Genomic DNA, 22,294 nt, shown 5'->3' on the forward strand with positions numbered 1-22,294 from the left:
AAGGGTCTTGGATCTCACCCAAGGAGAAACTCTTCAAAGATTCTAGTGAGCAATCTGGGGTTGTGGACATGATAGAGACAGCCTACTCCTCTTGTGTCTTCCTGGAGCTTCTTCCTTAAGCAACCTGAAGTGGCCTTGGCTTCTCCATCTTCCTTCTCAAAGATAGAAATCCACTCCATGCTTTAAGGACATTAGCTGAGTCCTGAAGCTCTATTTCTCTTGTCCACTCTGCCCCTCACACAGGGACTTCATTTCTACCAATAAGGAGAGAGTCCCTCCCAATGACCTTTGGGACAGGGATAAGTGTTATAGAAATGTAGTACCATGTAGCATTCTACCTAGGACATGCTCAGCTGGCATTTTAATCAAGTGGCATGGCTAGCTCCAATTTCAGAGTTTGTAAAGATGTCCCAGCCATCAGTTGGGAGCACAACCTCCCTGGGATGGTCATCTCATTCTCAGGTCATTTTAACTTTGCGGAGAGTCTTGTGAGACCTCAAAAGACTACTGGAGGCAATCCCCCTTCCCATGGCACCCAAGCACCAGAGAGAAGAGTGAGTATCTAATCATTTTCATGATTAGCAAGTTTCGCCAAATGTGAAGGTCAGGATGAACAGCCAATGAATGTGGGGACCAAAAGACCTATTTTCCCAATAAGAGGTCAGGGAGCCCCAAAGCAATGAATCTGGAGCAAAGAATGGACTGGCACAGTCTAGCTACTATGATAGAGAAATGATAAGGCAGGGATAAATATCTAGATACTTAAGTAACTTCCATTGGATTTCACTTTGTTCAAACATCTGCATTCAGAAAACTCATTACAGAAAGGGAGTTTTATATATATATATATATATATATATATATATATATATATATATATGCATATTTTCCTCAGAGAAATATAGGTTTCCTAGATAGTTCTCAAAGAAACCTCCATGGTGATAAGTGGAAGAATGACAGAAACATATCACCAGGAGAAAAGTGAAAACTACATGGTAAATCTTCAAGGGAAAACAACTGAGGGATCTAGAATATTAAAAGGCACTCTGCTGACAAGCCTGAAGAATGGTGGCTCCTCAGTTATGCAGAAATTTTAACTATATGATCACTATTCATGGAATAGCCTCCAGGTGCCTAGAACAAAACCTTTTCTGGTGGCAAAGCTGAGGAAAATCTGGCCACTCATCTAACCAGGATAATTTCATGATTAATCTTCAAGGAGAAAAGGTTTCCAGAAACCTGGAACATCCACAATATATTCTGGCAAGCTTCAAAAAGCTTACCCAAATCTTTACTCAGGACTTTGGGAAGGAAGCCTATATGGATGACCCACAGCTCTTTTAAAAAAGCAGAGATCCATCAAGCTAGATACCGCCCACAGTAGCTATCATATAACCTAGAAAGAAAACATAGACACATCCAGAAGTTCTCAAGAAATAAAGTCCGAGAAAGGAGCCAGGAATAAAACCTATGACCTTAGATGTGTATATACAAACAAAGTATGGGTAACAAGCAAGATGGACTAGAGATCCTAACACAAGGAAGCAAATTTGAACCCATGGCTATCATTAGAACTTATTAGGTTGAGCCTTATGACTGAAATAAGTGCGTAATATAGTGCCTGACACATAGTAAGCACTTAACAAATACTAGCTGACTGAAATAGGGCTCTGCCTTATTCAAAAGAAATAGGATTGGTAAAGTGGGTTGGGACACAGTAAAACTGTACAATAATATATTCATGAGAGGAAATATAGAGCATGGAGAAACCAGAGAGGGGAAAGCACAGGGGGAGAACATTTGGGTGAGCATCAGCAGATACAATAACTGAAGTGATGCTGTCATCATAATATTCTACAAACAGCCGGGCCAGAAAGAAATCGACGAGTTCAGGAAACAGCTCCCAAGCCAGTCTCATGGGCAAGAGAGCAGCGATGGAGACTTAGATGATCTGGACACCTGCTGGGGGAAAATCCAGGAATGACTGCTATAGAAACAAAAAATGTCAGTAATTTAATTTAAAAAAAAAGATCATTGAGAACATGACTGGTACTATAGGACTAAAAAACAGCAAGTACACAATTTTCTAAAATAGAAGAAAATGAAGTCAGCAAATTGTAAGTCAATGAGCTTTCCTGTAATTTCTGGCAAAATTCTAGAACATTATTTAAAGGGATGATTAGTAGATATAAAGAAAAAGAAGCAACAATTACAATGAGCCAGTATGGCCTCATTAAGAACAAGTCATGGCAGACTATCATTTCTTTTTTTCTTTAACAGGATTATTTCATTAGAAGATAGAAGAATTCTGTAAATTTTTTTGTTTTTGGCAAAGTCTCTCATGCTATTCTTTTTTTTTAATTTTTATTTTTAGTTTACAACATACAGTTACATAATTTTGAGTTCCAGATTTTCTCCCCTCCCTCCCCAAGACAGCATGGAATCTCATATAACTACCACGAATAACTTCGCATTGAATTAATTTATACACTAGTCAAGTTGTGGAGAAGAATTATGACCAATGGAATGAATCATGAGAAAGAAGAAACAGAACCAAAAAAAAAAAAAGCAACAACAACCCAAAAACAAAAACAAAAGAGAAGAAAAAAATAGGGGGAGAAAAAGGCGAGCATGAAGTGTGCCTCAATCTGCATTCATACTTCATAGTTCTTTCTCTGGATGTAGATAGCAGTCTCCATCGTGAGTGCTTTGGAGTTGTCTTTGTACCTTGTGTTGCTGAGAAGAGTGAAGTCTGTCAGGGTTGGTCCTCACAGAATCCATATATCTGTGGTTGTGTATAATGTTCTCCTGGCTCTGCTCTGCTCATTCAGCATTATGTCGTGTAGGTTTTTCTAGGTTGTTATGAAGACCGTATCATCCCCATTTCTTATGGCACAAAGGTATTCCATTACCTTCATATACCACAGCTTGTTCAGCCATTCCCCAATTGATGGGCATCCCTTTGATTTCCAATTCTTAGCTACCACAAAAAGAGCCACTATAAATATTTTTGTACATATGGGTCCTTTTCCCGCTTGTGTGATTTCTTTGGGATACAACCCTAGAAGTGGTATTGCTGCGTCAAAAGGTATGAACATTTTATAGCCCTTTGGGCGTAGTTCCAAATTGCTCTTCAAAACGGCTGGATCATCTTACAACTCCACCAGCAATGTAACAATGTTCCAATTTTCCCACATCCTCTCCAGCATTTATCATTTTCCTGTTTTGTTATTTTAGCCAATCTGACAGGACAGATATGGTATCTAAGAGTTGTTTTGATTTGCATTTCTCTAATTGGTAGTGATTTAGAGCATTTTTTCATATGCCTATAGATATCTTTAATTTCTTCCTCTGAAAACTGCCTATTCAAATCCTTTGACCATTTCTCAATTGGAGAATGGCTTGTATTCCTATATATTTGGCTCAGTTCCCTGTATATTTTAAAAATGAGGCCTTTATCAGAGATACTAGTTGTAAAGATTTTCTCCCAATTTTCTGCTTCCCTCCTAATTTTTGTTGCATTGGCTTTTTTTGTACAAAAACATTTCAATTTAACATAATCAAAATTATCCATTATGCATTTTGTAATGCTCTCTGTCTCTTGTTGGGTCATGAATTCTTTTCTTTTCCATAAATCTGATAAGTAAACTATTCATTGCTCTCCCAAATTACTTATAATATCAGCCTTCACTCCTAAATCTATTCTTGTGGACAAGACAGAGAGATGGAGGCAGGATTATAATACAATTAGGTGGATTTAGAACTAGCTGAACCCAAAGGGTAGTCACTAAAAATCTGATGTCAACTTGGAAGGATGTCTCTAGTCCAGAACGAAGGGATACTGCATTGTCTCCTGAAATTTAGTATTTTTATCAATGACTTGTAAGGTAGCATGGGGTAATAGAAAACCAGCCTCAAATCCAGAAATACCTGGGTTCAGTCATACTGGCTTATGAAACTGAATAAGTCATAACATTTCAGTGCTCTAAGCACTTCTAAGATTCTAAGTCACAGAGTAGATGCTAACCTACACTGGTAGAGGGTATTTACTCACTAGTGAGCTCCCTATACCAATGAAACCACAGGCCCAGCCTTTATCCCTACCAGTAATTTGGATAAAGACTTAGATTACATGCTTGTACAATTTACAATGATAAAAAGTAAAAAGGATAGTTAACAAAATGGATGAAAGTCAAGATTCAAATATTCTTGACAGGCTAGAATTTGGGGCTGAATCCAAGAAGATGAACTTGAGTAAGGATAAAGGTAAAGTCTTACACGTAAAGGAGGGTAGGAAAAGATATTGCTACATAATAGTTTTTTTCTGAAAAAGATCTAGAGGTTTTAGTATACATTAAACTCAATATGAGTAATAATAATAAATATAGTAAATTATGAGTTTGGCAAATATAGCAAATTATGAGTTTAGTAAACTATAAACTCAATATGAATATAATATGGAAGTTAAGAGAGCAATCAGGCTGTATCAAATGAGACATAGTTTATAGAACTTTTGATTCAGTAGCTGTGTTGTACCAACCCTTGCTCAGACAAAAATTTGAGTGCTGAACCTTATAAGCTGAAGAGATTCCCGAGAGAGGAGAACCATGATGGTAAAAGTCCTCAAAATCATGATTTAATAGACTTTGTTGAAAAATTGGAAATGTTTAGCCTAGAGATTTAGAGGGGACACGATAGCTATTTTTGAGCATTTGAAGGGTTGTCATATGGAAGAGGGACTGCATTTCTTGGACCAAGAAAGCAGTACTGGGAGCACTGGGTGAATGTTACAAAGATGTACATTTAGACTCAACTTAGGGGGGGACAAAAGCTAATAACCAGAGCTACCCACAGGTAAAATGGGCTACTAGAGGAAACCGTGAATTTCCCCTCACTTGAGGTCTTCAAGGTAAAGCTGGATGAGTACATGCCAAGTATGGTATAGAGGAGAGCCTTGTTCTGCAATAAGTTGGATTAAAAAGCTACTGGAGTCCCTTACAATATGAGATTTCGTGATTCTATGAAAAGTATGTATTGTTGAGAACTAATCCTTTTATGGTTCATGTAAATGGGCTCAGAGAGATTCCAAGGTCAACAATTATATGACTTAGTAGAATAAGACTCTCCATGGCACAACTGTGAAATGGTCAACTGGAAGACTTAATGAAATAGAAACCTTATGGATATAATAAATGCAAGGACATTTCCATTGCAAATCATATAATCTATCAGTGAAACCACGCAAGAGAAAATACCTATAATTTTCTGAAAAAATTCAGAGAACCCTTTCAGGAGAGAAACTCTATAAATGTGATGAGTCTGGCCAAGGCTTCATTTCAGTCAACAAATCTCAATATTGTTAGAGTTCACACAGGAGAGAAATACTATAAATGTCATGAGTGCAGAAAAGGATTCAGGTGAAGCTCCTATTTCCAAACAGGAGAAACCATATAAATGTGATCAGTAGGAAAGAGGATACAATAAGCACTCAATCTTTTAGACATCAGAAAAGCTACATAGGGAAGAAACTATATGTGTAGTGAATATTATAGACAAAGATTCAACAGGACCCCATTTTTTTAAAATATTGGAGAATGTACACAAAAGGAAACCCTATAAATGTGATAGGTGTGAAAAAGGCTTCACTCCTTCAATGCCAACTGCCATTGAAGATCTTCAACCGGATGTCCCATCAGCATCTCATACTCAACATATCTAAAACTTAACATAGTCTGCCCTGAAGTTGACCCTCTTCCAAACTTCCTTTGTTACAGTGGTCAAGGTATTTAACCAACTGTTATTGAGCCTGGGCAAGAACTGGCTTAGGTTCAAGACACAATGTTTAGTAATGCACTTGGGTCAAATAATGGAAACTGTGAGAGCCGTTCTTCCATTTACTCCCCATTCCTGGCTTGGTAGGAGATGTGGCAACAGTGGTGGTAAAATTGCACTCAGATAGCTATTTTTGTACTCAAATAATCTTCCAAGAACTTCGTCCTCAGACTAGATACATAGACAATGGCTATTATAGAACAGACTAGGTAAAGGAATGTATAACTGAAATAGGAATGAGACAACATAGAACTAGTGAGAAGAGAAAGATTTCCTTCAATCTATGAAATGAAAAAACAGTTGAAGAATGAGACCCTCAAGATTTAGGCAATTTTCTGAGTGGAGAGAAGGAACTCAAAGTCAAGAAAATCTGAGTTCAAGTCCCACATCTGACATAGATAGCTGTATGACCCTGGACAGGTCACCATCACCTATTAGTATTATTCTCTAAGACTATAGAAAAGGTGCCATCTGCCTTGGCAAAGGGGATTTCCTCACTCAGTAGTTCCCTATACCAATGAGATCACAAGTCTAGTTGTAGTCCTGATGGAAGGACTTTAGCTGGTGACTATAAAAAGGGGAAGAAGAGAATATAAGATGAATATATGAGTGAGAAAGAACAGGCAACAAAGAAAATTCAATTAATATTTCAGGAAAATAAGCTGAAGAAAAAGTCATCCCACTTAAATTCAGGTCAGAGGACCTGAGTCAGAACCCCTCCTCTGCTATCTACAACCTTGGTCACATCATTTTACCTCTCCTGGACTAAGTCTTTGTTTGTAAACAATCAAACAAGGATTAGACTAGATGGGCTCTAAATCTATAATCTTAGGATCATGGATAACTGAGAGGGGTCACTTGGGTATGAACTGCCCAGAGCTGCTCTGCTACACAGAGGTCTAACTTGGCCCTACTGTCAAATTATATAAGCCTATCATTGAAGTAGATTGGCATATCCTCTCCTCTGCTCTCTGAGTCAAATTTATAACAATGCATGCATTCAAGTTAATGCAGAGAAAATTTTTAAAAAATTATCCTTGATCATTAAGGTGAATTTTGTTTATGTGATCAATTTTGACAAAGTATTGTCATCAATTATAGAATACCTTTCATCAATTCATTGTGTTACTAATAATTGTGAGGGCAAAGCAGCAACCTGGCCAACAGAAGAAGAGGGGTATCCCTGAGAAGAGTACCACTTTCTCTCCAGTTCCTGAAGTTCATTCCAGGCAGTAGGGAGAAGTCTATCTTCTCTAGGCTAATATTTGTCAATCTAAACTAGTCATCTGTTGTTGTAAAACTGTTCCTCTTAAAAGGAAGAAACAGCAAGTCAGTGTTTCAGCTAATGAACAGATATGGCAAAAATCAGATCTGGAGCAATGAAAAAACTCCAAGCCTAAGCAGTCCAGCAAGCTGTGGCTTTACTGATGTGTTAAGAGTGTAACTCTGAAGCAGTATTGTGACATACAGTAAGTACAGGTAGGGGAGGTCCGGTCAATGGTCAGTCATTTAAGCATTTATTAAGTGCTTACTATATGCCAGGTAATGTGCTAAATCCTGGGACAAAATATAATTTCCAACTTCAAGGAACTCACTATCTAATAGGAGAATCAACAAGCAAGCAAATATGTACATACAAGCGATACATAGCCTGCTATTTTTAACAGACCATACTACAGCACTGAACTGGACGTTCAGGATTCAAAACCTGAATCTAGTTCAGCATATGCGGCTCAACAGGCCGTTAGAAGCAAACAGTAATAAATATCCATAGCTGATAAATATAAATATTAAGTAGCCGATCTAGTAGGTTCTGGTGTTTAACATTTTCTACTACCTACACAGGCCCAACCTTTCTATCAGTTGCCTCATCTCCAAAGCTTGAGGACCCTTAACATCCATAATACTACATTCTATTTCCCACTTATTAGTATATACCCCTAATTTATGTATAATTATGCATTTTAATGTATTAATTTAGGAAGAGACTACACAGTTCTTTGCTCTCCCCATTCCCAGACATTTATACCAGCCTGGTTTTACAATCAGAAGACTTGAGTTTGAAACCTGGCTTCACTAATTAGCAAGTCTCCGGGCCTCAGTATTTCCTTCTTAAAAAAATGAGGGGAGGTGGATGAGATTTCTAAAGGACCTTCCAAGCACTAAATCCTATGATGGTTATCTCGATTATAATTATTTTCTGTCACCTATTTCTGGTGCACAGCAACAAAACAAAGGTCAGGGGCAGCCTTTTTTTAAAAATTAGATTACTATCACTTTGTAGACCGCTAAACCGCAATTCCACCGGTCAAGGTCAAACACCGTCGGGACTTTCTCCTTCTCTCTCCCCTGTCCCCCTCTTCACTCCAGGTCGGCCTAGGGGCCCTGGATAAGTCACTTTCCCTCTCTTCTGGCTTCAGCTTCCTTTGGCGTAAAATGAGAGGGCTACAACCACTGTCTCCCGCCCCCACTGTCCAGCAAGAGTCAACTGGGGGAAAGAGCCAAGGCTCTGGAACGACATCAGAGGGCGTGGGTTCAAATCATGAATCTACCTGGTAACTTGGAAAATCTCTTAAGCTCTCTAGGCCTCAGACCTCCCCTCTGTAAAATTTGGGGGTCGGATTAGATGGCCCCCAAAGTACCTCCCAGCTCCAAACCTGCGACGCCCTAAAGCCCCAAGCCTGACAAAGACGAAGCGCTTCACTTCCAAACCAACCTCATTCACAAAACACAGTCAGGGTGCTGCGCGCAGGCGCACCAGCATAGGGCCAATGGGCGGGACTGGCCGAGGCTCAGGAAGGAGCGCCTCCCAGCAACTGCGCTCCTGATTGGCTAGGTGCAATTTCAGCGAGCGGCCAATGACCGCGTTGTTCTGGGAACGCTCGGGGTTCGGGCTGCGCCTGCGCGGGAGATTTGAATCCGGCCGGTGTTGGCTGTGCCCGGATTTGTCTGTGTGTATGTGTGTGTTCGACTTGGGAGGCCATGGACGACCCAAAACATGCCCTGCTGTGAGTCCCTGCTTGGAGGCAGTGGTGGTGGTGGTGGTGGTGGTGGTGGTGATGGGGATACTAAGTCGAACGACGGGGGAACGGGTGGGTTTCGTTGCTAGAACTAAAAGCCGGAAGCCCCCATTTTACAGATAAGATTGAGGCCCGGAGAGGTGAAGCGGCTCGTCCAGTTTCTTACAGGAAGCAAATGACAGGATCTGGATTCGAACCAGGTCCTCTAAGTTCACAAGGGGTTACGCTCTCCAACCGCCGAGGACCAGGCCTGACGGCGCGCCCGGGGGAGTGGTGTTGGGTTGGTCTAGTCTAGGGACTGAACCCTTGTTATTGTCAGTGTCCCTGGAACGGCCTTCTCCCTTCTCCCTCCCCGATGTCGTTGCACAGTGAAAAGGGTTGGGAACTTTAGAGGGGCACTGGGGTGAGCATCGGGGGTCTCCCTACCTCCTTCCGTGCTGTGATTCCTGGCCTTCCTGGAAAGCTCCAAGTGCTGGATTGAGCCCCCCCTCCCTGGCCCGATGCCTTTGCACGGCCACCTCCTAGTTCTGTTGTGGCGAAGGTTTGGTCCACTGGCTGCTGCTGCTGCTAATGATGATGATGCCAATGCTGCTGCTGCAGCTGCTCAGACATTTTCTAGGGCATCATTGCCTAGGGGACTATCCAGGCTAGACCACAAAGTGAACCTGATACTCTTACAGGCAGAAAGGTCCTTTAAAAATGGTTTCAGTCATTCCCCCTCCTTTCTGCAGATGAGTAAACGGAGGACCAGAGAGCTGTCAGGTAGAGTAGTGGTTTATTTTGTCCAGTGTTGCTCCTTAAATGCAGTCAGTTGTCATTAAAACTATGGGGAAAGAGTAGCATTTCACATCAGCTTTACCTGTCTTTTTGATATGAAAGTTTCTTGAGGGCCGGAGCCAGGATTTATCACCGCCCCCACCCCCATCCTGATATTGGGCATTGCACATAGTAAAGACTTGTTGCCTAAATGAATGAATTTGATAGTCTTATCCATCAGTCAATCCATACTTATTAAGCACTTACTATGTGCCTAGGTGCTGTGCTGAGCAGGAGATACAAAGAAAGGCAAAGGCAGTCTTTGCTCTCAAGGAGCTGGAAGAGAGCTTATTGGAGACTCTAATGGGGGAGACAACACGAAAACAACTAGGTACAAACAAGATAAATTGGAAATAATCAACAAAAGGAAGGCTCTAGAACTAGGGGGCATTGGGAAAGGTTTCCGGCAAAAAGTGAGATTTTAGTCTGGATTTGAAGGAAGCAAGAGAAACCAGGAGGCAGAGATGAGGGTGCATCCCAGGTGTATGTGATTGCCAGTGAAGATGCCTGGAGCCTGGAGGTGGGGTGTGGAAGGAATAGAATAGCAAGGAGGCCGGTGTTATTGGATCACAGAGTATCGAGGTATGAGTAGACTGGAAAGGGAGTAGGACCAATTATGAAGGATTTTGAACACCAAACAGGATTTTATATTTGATCTTGAAGGTAATAAGGATCCACTGAGTTTATTGAGAGGGGATAGTCACTGTAAGCCCTGTGATTTAAAAGGAAGATCGCTTTGATGGTAGAGTGGAGGATAGACTTGGTGTAGGGAGAGACGTGTGCCAGGAAGAGCAACCAGCAGTCCATTGCAAAAGTCTAGGCCTGAGGTGATGAGGTCTGTGCTAGGGTAGTGACGGTATCATGAGAGAAGGTATAAGAATTAATGAGAAAATGACAAAAGGGATGGATTTGGAGAAACCTTGCAAGACATATATGAAACAATGCAGAGCTAAACCAAGAGAACATTTTCTTTAGTGATGTTTGTATGTGTCTATGTGTAGATATATAGATAAATATATAGATAAGTAAAATTAAGGGTAATTTCAGAGGAAAAGAACTGAAATTAAGAAGGATTGTTAAAGGCTTCTTGCAGAAAAAGATAGAATTTAACCTGGAGCTTGAAGTCAGGGAAGCCAGGAGATGGAGAATTGGAAGGGGAGAATTCCAGGCATAGAGAAAAACTGATGAAAATGCCTGGAGTCCACAGGTGGAGTGTCTTGTTCAAGGAACAGCAAGGAGGCCAGAATCACTGGTTTGTGGGGTATATTGAGGGGAATTAGGGTTTAAAAGCCAAGAAAGGTAGGAAGGAGTCAGGTCATAGAGAATTTTAAAAGCCAAACAAGATCTTATATTTAATGCTGGAAGCAATAAAGAGCCCAGTGGAGTTTAATGAATAGAGGGGAGACATGGTCAGACCTCGGCTTGAGGCGGATCAGTTTGACAAGCTGATTAGAAGATGGACTGGAGTGGGGAGAAGGTTGTGGCAGGGAGACCAAACTGTACGCTATTGCCATTGTTCAGGTGTGAGGGGATGAGGAAGGCCTATACCAGGATGGTGGCAGTGACGAGTAAAGGGTGGAGTCAATAGAACTCAGCAACTGAGAGAATGTGGAGGTGGGTGGAGTCAAGGGTGACATTTAAGTTGGGAGCCTGAGTGACTGAGAGCACAGTAGAGCTCTCTATACTAATAGGAAAGTTGGGAGGGGGAAGGTGGGAGGGGATGAGTTCAGTTTTGAACACCTTGAATTTATCTGAGACATCCAATAAACATTTGGAGATGTGGAACTGGAGGTCAAGAGAGATTTGTTGTTTTTCAGTTATTTCAGTTGCATCCAACTCTTCATGATCCCATTGGGGTTTTCTTGGCAAAGATACTAGAATGGTTTGCCATTTCCTTCTCCAGCTCATTTAACAGATGAGGAAACTGAGGCAAACAGGGTGAAGTAACCCACCCAGGGTCACACAGCTAGTAAAGTCTGAGGTGGTATTTGAAGGTTTTCCTGACTCCAGGCCTGGGGCACTATCCACTGGGCCACCTAGCTAGAGGTTAGGGCTGTATAAATAGATCTGCATATACATAATAATTCAATTCATGAGAGCTGATAGAATCACCAAGTGAAATAGTATAGGGGGAGAAGAGAAAAGGGCCCAGGATGGAGCTTTAAGGGTTAGGCACAATTAGCAAGGAGCATGACATAGATGAAGATCCAGTAAAGGAGACTGAGAATAAGCAGTTGGACAGGTTAGGAGAAAAACGAGCAGAGATCAGTTTCATGAAAACATAGAAGGAAGAGTGTCCAAAGGTGCAGAAAAGTCAAGAATGAGGACTGGAGAAAAGCCATTAGACTCGCCAACTGAGAGAGCATTGGTAATTTTGGAAAAGGCAACTTCAGTTAAATGATGAAGTTAAAAGCAGAGAGTAAGAGAAAAGGCAGTGGAGACACTGATTATAACTGGCCTACTCAAGGAATTTAGACACAAAGGGAGAGAGATGTGATAGGACAGGTCATAGGTCATAGAGTGGGGATAATAGAAGAAACAATTTGTAGTGATAGCATTGCCTTAAAAAGGGGCAGGGTGGGGAGGGACTAGACCATCTTCAAGATTCCTTCTATCTCTGAAATTAAAGAAATGTTTGTTGAGTACCTTCTTTGTAGAATGTATTGTTTGCTAAACGCTGGGAAGGGAATATGACCATGAGGAAGACATAGGCCCTAATCTCAAGGAATTGGTATTCATTTTTTGGGAGGATTTATTTATTTATTTAATATTTTTAGTTTTCAGCATTGATTTTCACAAGAGTTTGAATTACAAATTTTCTCCCCATTTCTACCCTCCCCCCCCACTCCAAGATGGCATATATTCTGGTTGCCCCATCCCCCGGTCAGCCCTCCCTTCTGTCACCCCACTGCCCCCCATCCCCTTTTCCCTTACTTTCTTGTAGGGCAAGATAGATTTCTATGCCCCATTGCCTAAATATCTTATTTCCTAGTTGCATGCAAAAACTTTTTTTTGAACATCTGTTTTTAAAAACTTTGAGTTCCAAATTCTCTCCTCTCTTCCCTCCCTACCCATCATCCCTAAGAAGGCAAGCAATTCCACATACGCCACACGTGTATCATTATGTAAAACCCTTCCACAATACTCATGTTGTGAAAGACTTACTTTGCTCCTTCCTATCCTATCCCCCTTTATTCAATTTTCTCCTTTGACCCTGACCCTTTTCAAAAGTGTTTGCTTTTGATTACCTCCTCCCCTATCTGCTCCCTTCTATCATCCCCCCTTTTTTATCTCCTTCCTCCTTCTTTCCTGTGGGGTAAGATGCCCAATTGAGTATGTACGTTATTCCCTCCTCAGGTCAGTTCTGATGAGAGCAAGATTCACTCATTCCCCCTCACCTGCCCCCTCTTCCCTTCCTACAGAACTGCTTTTTCTTGCCACTTTTATGTGAGATAATTTACCCCATTCTTTCTCTCCCTTTCTCCCTCTCTCAATATATTCCTCTCTCATCCCTTAATTTGATTTTATTTTTTTAGATATCATCCCTTCATATTCAACTCACCCTGTGCCCTCTGTCTATATAGATATATATATATATATGTGTGTGTGTATATATATACATATATATATATATATATATGTGTGTGTGTGTGTGTGTGTGTGTGTGTTTATGTATATTCCTATATATTCCCTTCAGTTACCCTAATATTGAGGTCTCATGAATTACACACATCATCTTTCCATGTAGGAATGTAAACAAAACGGTTCAACTTTAGTAAGTCCCTTGTGATTTCTCTTTCTTGTTTACCTTTTCATCCTTCTCTTGATTCTTGTGTTTGAAAGTCAGATTTTCTATTCAGCTCTGGTCTTTTCACTGAGAAAGCTTGAAAGTCCTCTATTTTATTGAAAGTCCATATTTTGCCTTGGAGCATGATACTCAGTTTTGCTGGGTAGGTGATTCTTGGTTTTAATCCTAGCTCCATTGACTCTGGAATATCAAATTCCAAGCCCTTCAATCCCTTAATGTAGAAGCTGCTAGATCTTGTGTTCTCCTGATTGTGTTTCCATAATACTCAAATTGTTTCTTTTTGGCTGCTTGCAGTATTTTCTCCTTGATCTGGGAGCTCTGGAATTTGGCAACAATGTTCCTAGGAGTCTTCTCTTTGGGATCTTTTTCAGGAGGCGATTGGTGGATTCTTTCAATTTCTATTTTACCCTCTGACTCTAGAATATCAGGGCAGTTCTCCTTGATAATTTCTTGAAAGATGATATCTAGGCTCTTTTTTTGATCATGGCTTTGAGGTAGTCCAATAATTTTTAAATTATCTCTCCTGGATCTATTTTCCAGGTCAGTGGTTTTTCCAATGAGATATTTCACATTGTCTTCCATTTTTTCGTTCCCTTGGTTCCGTTTTATAATATCTTGATTTCTCCTGAAGTTGCTAGCTTCTACTTGCTCCAATCTAATTTTGAAGGTAGTATTTTCTTCAGTGGTCTTTTGGACCTCCTTTTCCATTTGTCTGATTCTACCTTTCAAGGCATTCTTCTCCTCATTGGCTTTTTGGAGCTCTTTTGCCATTTGAGTTAGTCTGTTTTTTAAGGTGTTATTTTCTTCAGTATTTTTTTGGGTCTTCTTTAGCCAGCCATTGACTTGTTTTTCATGGTTTTCCTGCATCCCTCTCATTTCTCTTCCCAATTTTTCCTCTACTTCTCTAACTTGCTTTTCCAAATCCTTTTTGAACTCTTCCATGGCCTGAGACCAGTTCATGTTTTTCTTGGAGGCTTTTGATGTAGGCTCTTTGACTTTGTTGACTTCTTCTGGCTGTATGTTTTGGTCTTCTTTGTCACCAAAGAAAGATTCCAAAGTCTGATTCTGAATCTGGGTGCGTTTTCACTGCCTGGCCATGTTCCCAGCCAACTTACTTGACCCTTGAGTTTTTCGTCAGGGTATGACTGCTTGTAGAGTACTTTGTCCCAAGCTTGAGAGGCTGTGCTGTTGTTTTCAGAGCTATTTCTACACAGCAAGCTCTGCCACACCAGCGCTCCTCCTCCTTCAAGATCTTCCAACCTAGACTGCCACTCAGATCTGAGTTGGCTCTGCATTCCTGCTGGGATCCGCCACTTAATTCCTCCCACCCTGTGGGCCTGGAGCTGGAAGCAACTGCAGCTGTAGCTCTGTACTGCACCACCTCTGCTTTCCCCAAGCTGGTGGCCTACCCGCAAACTCCTTTCACTCTGCCCCAGCAGCTTTTCCCACTAACCTTCTCTGTTTTCTTTGGTGTTTGTGGGTTGAGAAGTCTGGTAGCTGCCACAGCTCACTGATTCAGGGTGCTATGCCTGTTCCACCCGGCTCCTGGTCTGATTGGTCTGGGCACAGCCCACTCTGGGCTCTGCTCCCCTCTGCTCCCAGCTCCATGTGATAGACCTTACCCTGCAACCATTCAGGCAGTCCTGAGCTGGAGCCCTGCTTCCCTCTGCTATTTTGTGAGTTCTGCAGTTTTAGAAGTTGTTCACAGCCATTTTTTATAGGTGTTTGGAGGGTACTGGGGGAGAGCTTTAGGCATGTCCCTGCTTTCCAGCCGCCATCTTGGCTCTGCCCCCCTAGAGCCAGGAATTGGTGTTCTAATGGTTAAAATGGAATTGCAGGAGATGCTGGGCGGTACTCTGGCTTGGCTAGATTCTAGTCCAGCTCTACTGCAAGGAGTGTTCCATTTTTATAATTTTATGTGAATACAGATAACTATAGAATCAAATAGGTTGCCATAAGAGAGGTAATAACATGCTTGAGGATTCATGCATCATGTAGGAAGGGACATCTGGGATGGTTTTATGAAGGTGCAGTGAAACCCTGGACTCTCAAAATTGAAGATTTAGACAAGACATACTGGGGTAGGATATTCCCAAGTGAAGGAAGCAAAGGTGTGGCAGCGGGGAAGCTACCAGGTCATTGAAAATAGTTTTGTTGATTTCTTTTGTTTTTAATATAAGTAATTTATCAATATAAAAACCCTCTTTTGCCCCCTCTTTCTCATGTCCTCTACTTTATGAACTCTCCTTTGTAAACAGTTAAATAAAACCAGTCAGTACAGTGACAAGATTGTTCAGTCTACATAGATCCCTATACCTCTAGGGAGAATAGTTGGTCATTAATCATTTCCCCAGGCCCAATACTAGTCATGTTAGTTATTCCATGTTTTCACCCCTGTTTGTATTTTTTATTTACATTATTGCAGTCACATATATTGTTCTTATTCTGCCACAGTTTATACAAGTTTTCCCATGTTTACCTTATTAATATGTTAATTAGAGGCAACTAGGTAGTTACTATATAGTGTGCTATGTGATCCTGGGCAGGTCATTAATCTCTCTGCCTTGATTTCCTCATCTGTAAAATGGAGATAATGAATAGCACCTACAATCCAGGGTTGTGAGGATCACATAAGATCATAGATTTAAAGAATGAGCTATATAAATACTAGCTATTACTGTGACTGTCAATTATCAGGTTCCTGCTGTTTATTATGTCTTACTACATAATAATTTTCCATTACATACACAGTTTTTCAGCCATTACCCAATCAGGGAACCCCTTTCTGTTTCTATGACTTTGCTACCACAAAAAATACTCGGAGGGTATATTGAAGGAATATTGTTTTTTGGTTTTTTTTTTGAGGGGGGAAGGCAGGGCAATTGGGGTTAAATGACTTGCCCAAGGTCACACAGCTAGTACATGTGTCAAGTGTCTGAGCCCAAATTTGAACTCAGGTCCTCCTGGCTCCAAGGCCGGTGCTCTACTCACTGCGCCATCTAGCTGCCCAATTGAAGGAATATTGAATAAGTGGTTTGGCTGGAATATAGATGAAGTGTAGGAGAATAGGGAGAGAGTTTTAGTTCAAAAAGATATGTTTCCAGGTTGACCAAATAGCATCAGATCTGAAAAAGATAGGGGGCTTTGGTGAGCTGCCAGCTTATTATGAGTCAGCATTGTGGCATAGCAGCCAAGAAAACCAAGGCTCTTTTGAGCTACAGAGGAAGCGGGCTGGGACAGTAAGTCTAGTCACTGAACTCGGAGTCAGGAAAACATAAGGTGCCGCCTCTTACTAGACAGGTAACCCTGGGCCACACCCTTGGGGACCAGAGTGGCCCCAATCTCCCAGGCTTGTGGGGAGGACCAAATGTAATACCCACATACAAAAGATTTTCCACCATATGGACAATATTGTGACCAGGATTAGGGAAGTGATAATAGCACTGTTCTTTGTCATGGTCAGATTATATCTGGAATATTATTTTTCATCCTGGGCAGGCCATTTTAGAAAGGACATTGATAAATTGGAAAATGTCCAAGATGCTGACAGTTGCTTGGAGATCTTACCCTAGGAGGATCTGTTGTAGGCACTGAGGATGTGTAGCCTGAAAACCAGAAGACTTGTAGGGAACATGATAGCTGTCTTCAGGAATTGGAAAGGCTGTCACATGGAAGAAAGATTACATTTGGACTGCCCTACCTCAGAGGGTAGAGCTGGGAGTGAGTGAAAGTTGCAAAGAAGTAAATTTTGGCCTAATATAAGGAAAAACTTGCTATCAGCTATTCAGAAATTAAGTGGGCTGCCTCATGAAGCAGTGGCTTTTCTCTCACCAGAGATCTTCAAGCAGAGACTAATCATTTATTAGCCATGACATGGTACGGATTGTTGTTCAGTTACAGGTTGGACACCATGGCCTCTGAGATTCATTCCAACTCTTTAGCCTCTGGGATTTGCTTCCACATTTCAGTGATATTCCACATGGGAAGGAGGAGGGCTTTATGTTGGCATTCAAGGCCCTATATAATTTGACTCCAGCATCCCTTTCCATCCTTCTCACACTATTTCCCTACCTATGGTCTGTTTGAACCAAACACAACTACACCTTTTCTCATGTTGCCCAAGTTTTCGCTTCTTTATTCTTCCTTTCCCACATGCTTAGAATAGGTTCTTTTTCCTTCCACCTATGGGAATCTCTTTAAGGGTCTGGTATTAATTTCTCCACAAAATGTTTTCTACTTTAACTGCCATCCCTATCCTCATTTGAAAGTAGTTTTCCTTCTTAAATTTCTTTAGACTCCCCCTTTGTACAACATCTCATACTGTAATAATTTTAAGGTTTTCCCTAGAAGTTGCTGATTATATATAAGCTTCCATATTTTTCATATCAAAAGAAAAATAGCTAGGATATTAGGTCATGGGTGGGGGTGGGGGTGGGGTAGGGATGAAAGCAGAAAAAAGGCATCATTTTGGTTTTTTCCTAGAGTACAAACCTGAATTAAGGCACAGATTGCCAGACTCGACATTTTAATTTCAAATCAACACTTTCTGATTGAATACTGTCTTTAAGCATTTTAAATTAATTATATTTTGGCCCAGTTTTTAAACTTGCGTTTCAGGGTACATAAGTAATAAATACTGCCTAAAATCAGAACACACTTTCTTGCTTTCGTTAGCCCCACAGTAATACCTAGTTTTCATCATTTTTTTTAGAATGTTTGAAGCCCATGTACAAAACTACAGAGGAGATGATCCACTTGATCTGTGGGAAAGGTTAGTATTCAGTTTACTTTTACCTTTTAAAAAGTAACAAACATCAACCTTAAACACTTTTTCGAATATTCTTGTTTCAGATACGTACAATGGGCAGAAGAGAATTTTACTCAAAATACAGAATTTTTGTCAACACTCTTAGAACGACTAGTCAAAACATTTTTGGATAAGAAGAGGTACCACAGTGATCCAAGGTTCATTAATTGCTGTGTAAAATTTGTGAGTATATTTTTAGAGTGTTATTGAAACAAACGTGTCAAGATATTTAATCATAATGCCTAAAATTCTAAAATTGTTTGTTTTTAATAAGAAGACTTTTTATCTTGGTCTCCAATCTTTTTCCCTTAATTGTGCATAGCAATAGAAAATATTATCATTACTGAATAAAACTAATTAAATCAAAGGAAGACTTATAGGAGAGATGAGAAAAGAAACTGCACTGTTGGTGGGGAGAAAGTGTCAGAATATAGATTTCATTAAGAATATCAGAGTCAGTTAAAAATTTATGACTAACTTAGGAAAGCTATGGGGTGGATTAGAAGGTGAGATAAGACCAAAATCTCTATAAATGGTTTAGGTCAGAATGTTCAGTATCCAAGACCCTAGGAGGAAAATGGGCAGAGGGCTTAGTGGGTTTTTTGGTTGTGAAATGGGAGAAGTGGCATATCAGGAATAGGGCAACTAAAATTAAATCAGGGGCCTGTCTAAGAAGTCAAAGTGAAACAGTTCAAACTCTTAATTTTAGAATGGCAAAGGTTAATCAGAGACACGATTAGAATTTTTCAATATTTTGAAATTCATATGAATGAAATAACTAATAAATGCATTAATAATGAATACCCTTGTTTACAAATTCCCAGGATACTGGGACTGGTCAAGAAACTTTTGAAATTTGACAGGAAATTTTAGGACAAATTAAAGTGCTACTTGACTCAACAGGAAATAAACTTGTGGGACTCATCTCAAAGACTTATATATGGAAGAATTATAAGTGGACTAAAGATTTAATGTAGATTTATGAATTGTAGGACCAGAAGTGGCAGCTAAGGAAATTTGGGGTATATTTAACTTTTAAGGTTGACGTTAGAAGTCAACTAAGCCTTTCTATAGCATAACACTTAGGATCTTTGGCAATAATACCTGGCAAAATAGAGCCCTGTGTTTAACCTGGCATAGGAATTCTTGTGTTACTACAACACATCTGAAGGTAATGGTTTTTTTTGCTTTCTAAATTAGGCTGAATTTAACAGTGAACCTCATCAATTTTATGAATATATGCACTGCCAAGGGATTGGTATCAGGTCATCTGCTCTGTATTTAGCTTGGGCTCAGCACCTTGAAGTCCAAGGAGATCTGCAGCGTGCCAATGCTGTTTTTCATCAAGGAATTCAAAACCAGGCAGAACCTACAGAAATATTGCATCAACAATACAGGTAGTTTATCAGATTTCTAAATCTGCTTTAGTTAAGTAATGTTCCTTGCAAGTACTGTTTTCCACATTATGCAACACAGTATTTGTTCTTGGCAAATAGATATTTCCTAAACATCTCAAACTTAGTTGTTACTTGTAAGTTGTATTTACCCCTTCTCTTAGCTATAGCTAATAAATATGAAATGAGTTCTTTGAGCAATTCTCAAGGGCAGAATTTTAAAGGCACTCAGCAGTCACTTTTTAAAAATCATTCCCCAAAAGAATGAGGAGGAGAAAAGTGACCAAGATTACAGCAGCCCTTTTAAGTACTTTTTAAAAAATACTTTTAAGTACTTTTTTATACCTAAGAATTTTGGGAATAGTTTATGCATGTATCAAGGGTATACCTGACTGAAGCATGAGAAAGGAATTTTTGCAGACAATTCTATAACAGACATATATTAATGGTCCCACAACTGACTTGGAGTTTTAGAGGCCACAACATCCCACTGTGTTTATCACTGATTACAAAAAGGCATTTAACCCAGTAGAGCAAGACACCTTCTTAAATGTTCTCCAAACAGAGTCTCTTTAACATATGCCACAGTTATATAACATTCCTTGATGTAACATTAAGTGAAATCCAAAACAGGGAACTCTGCTTGCTGAAGGTCATGATGCATGCTCTAAGGAAAATCCAAATAGAGGTAGAGTTCCCTTTAAACAGTTCTATAGCTAATTCATTTGTGGATGAGATGTTGATTCCCTTGAATGTTAGGTCTTCTTCGGTAAGATCTAGTCTTTCAGAAGAAATCTACTTAACCTTTCTCACTGGAAAAGCCCAGCAAATGAAAAATTTGTTGCCAAGGTTATGATGTAAACTTAAATAGACAAGCCTAGTGATGTAGTTGATTAGTACATAACTTAGATAGGCACTAAGATGGGTCCAAATTGAGTAAGAAGAGAGGAGAATAGGTTACTTTGGGGTGACAGTGCAGAATGATTCTGGAGCTGTTTGTTGCTGCATATATTTCATTTTTTTACACCAGTATTCTTGGGGTGATTCTACATGGCTGCAAATGGTATACTGTGACCATATCAAACAGTTCAATATTGCAGGAGGACCAAAGGATAGTGAGGGGACATAAGTAACCTGCAGCATATTGCATACTTGTATGCAAAAACTTAGTTCTCTTTCAGCTCTAAATTTATGATCATATAAATAACAAAAAAAGATATCAAGAATATGTATGATTAGAAAAAAATATTTGTCTAGTTGTGTAGCAAGAATGAGGAGGTGTAAAAGTTATGTGAACAGCCCAGATGCTGAACCACTAACCAAAATATTAAAACAATGAGAGGAAGGCCCGTAGCACTTTAGATAGATTACCTAAGGCTAATTTTATAGAAAGTCGTGGACAAGACTTGCATAGCATGAAGCATCTTCAGATGAGTTACAATCTTTATTGCTGAACAGAATACTCATGGTGATAAGACCCATTAAAGGAGCCATTAACCTATATGGTATAATGAACATTTATAAAGTTTGTTTATTGAAAGCAACCCTATCATTTCATGTCATATTAATTTACATGAATTTATCAGTCTCTTAATAGGTTCATTTCAGTTTAATCTTCCTTTTTACAAAATTGCATATTTGAAAGTGATATCAACTTTTCGTTAAATTTTATTCTTAACTCCTACTCTCTTTTTAGTTTATTCCAGAACCGATTCACTGGAACACATTTGCCAGCTCCAGGTAAAATTACATTTTCCTAAGTTGAAGTTGTTACTAATTTAGACAAAAATAGTCTTTAATACCTAGAATGCTGTACTAGATGATATAGGAGGATACAAGGTAAACGGAGGTTCTTTCCTGTAGGCAACATTTTTTAAGTGCACAGAACATGCTCAGCATAGTTAGCCCCCAATTTATAAACAAGTCTAATTGTAAAGTTATTCAGTTGTATAATAAATTATATCTAAGAGAGTTTGCAAAAATCTATTTAACCTAAAGTATATCTGAGCTATAGCACTATTATCCTAAGATATGGATCTTGGGAACCATGCGAGCTGAATACATGAGTGATTTCCATTACTGGATACGAGGATAGCCGTGAGCAAAATTTTAAATAGATGAAATATCTTTAACAACCTCCTGTTTCTCTTTCCCTAGGTTTCTATTGTTTTCACACAGCTCCCCTCCCCCCCCAATTCAGTACCCCAAACTTGTCTTTCCCCTCAAAGTTCTTCGTGTTACAAAATAACCTAATTCTTGGCCCCCAAACACTGTTGCTTTTATTAAACACCTATTACTTTAAACATTTATTATATTAAACAGAGGTCTGTGAGGTACTACAGAGCATACAAAAAGAATAAGATATAATTGTATCAACAAGCTCGTTAAGTTCAAATTAAATGCTAAATTATGTGTTTAATGCTACTTACTAATGAATAAATTCATCTCCTCCCAGAAAAGTTCACATTTCAACAACAGTCTCAAAATGGCCTGTCTTGTTAGTTGAGCTTACTAGAATTTTTTTAAAACTCCTTTTATCCCCTGCAATGATTAGAACTGATTAGAAGAGAGTCTCTAGGAAGCATTCAGTAAATAATGAAAGTAGTTATATATGAGC

The 22,294-nt window shown here is 39.7% G+C and overlaps 1 protein-coding gene across 1 annotated transcript in view; it reads left to right on the top strand.

The window, feature by feature from the left end:
• Window positions 1-8,776: 8,776 nt before the first annotated feature.
• The window catches only part of BUB1 (BUB1 mitotic checkpoint serine/threonine kinase), a 52,557-nt gene continuing 39,039 nt past the window's right edge, over window positions 8,777-22,294 (top strand). The window contains exons 1-5 of the mRNA XM_036751125.1: window positions 8,777-8,840; window positions 18,188-18,247; window positions 18,328-18,466; window positions 19,484-19,680; window positions 21,374-21,417. Coding sequence (XP_036607020.1) covers window positions 8,815-8,840; window positions 18,188-18,247; window positions 18,328-18,466; window positions 19,484-19,680; window positions 21,374-21,417 — 466 coding nt within the window. The 5' untranslated portion in view covers window positions 8,777-8,814. The remainder of the gene's footprint in view (window positions 8,841-18,187; window positions 18,248-18,327; window positions 18,467-19,483; window positions 19,681-21,373; window positions 21,418-22,294) is intronic.

The sequence above is a fragment of the Trichosurus vulpecula genome, chromosome 3 (genome assembly GCF_011100635.1).
Source record: "Trichosurus vulpecula isolate mTriVul1 chromosome 3, mTriVul1.pri, whole genome shotgun sequence".
Taxonomy (NCBI): Eukaryota; Metazoa; Chordata; class Mammalia; order Diprotodontia; family Phalangeridae; genus Trichosurus; species Trichosurus vulpecula.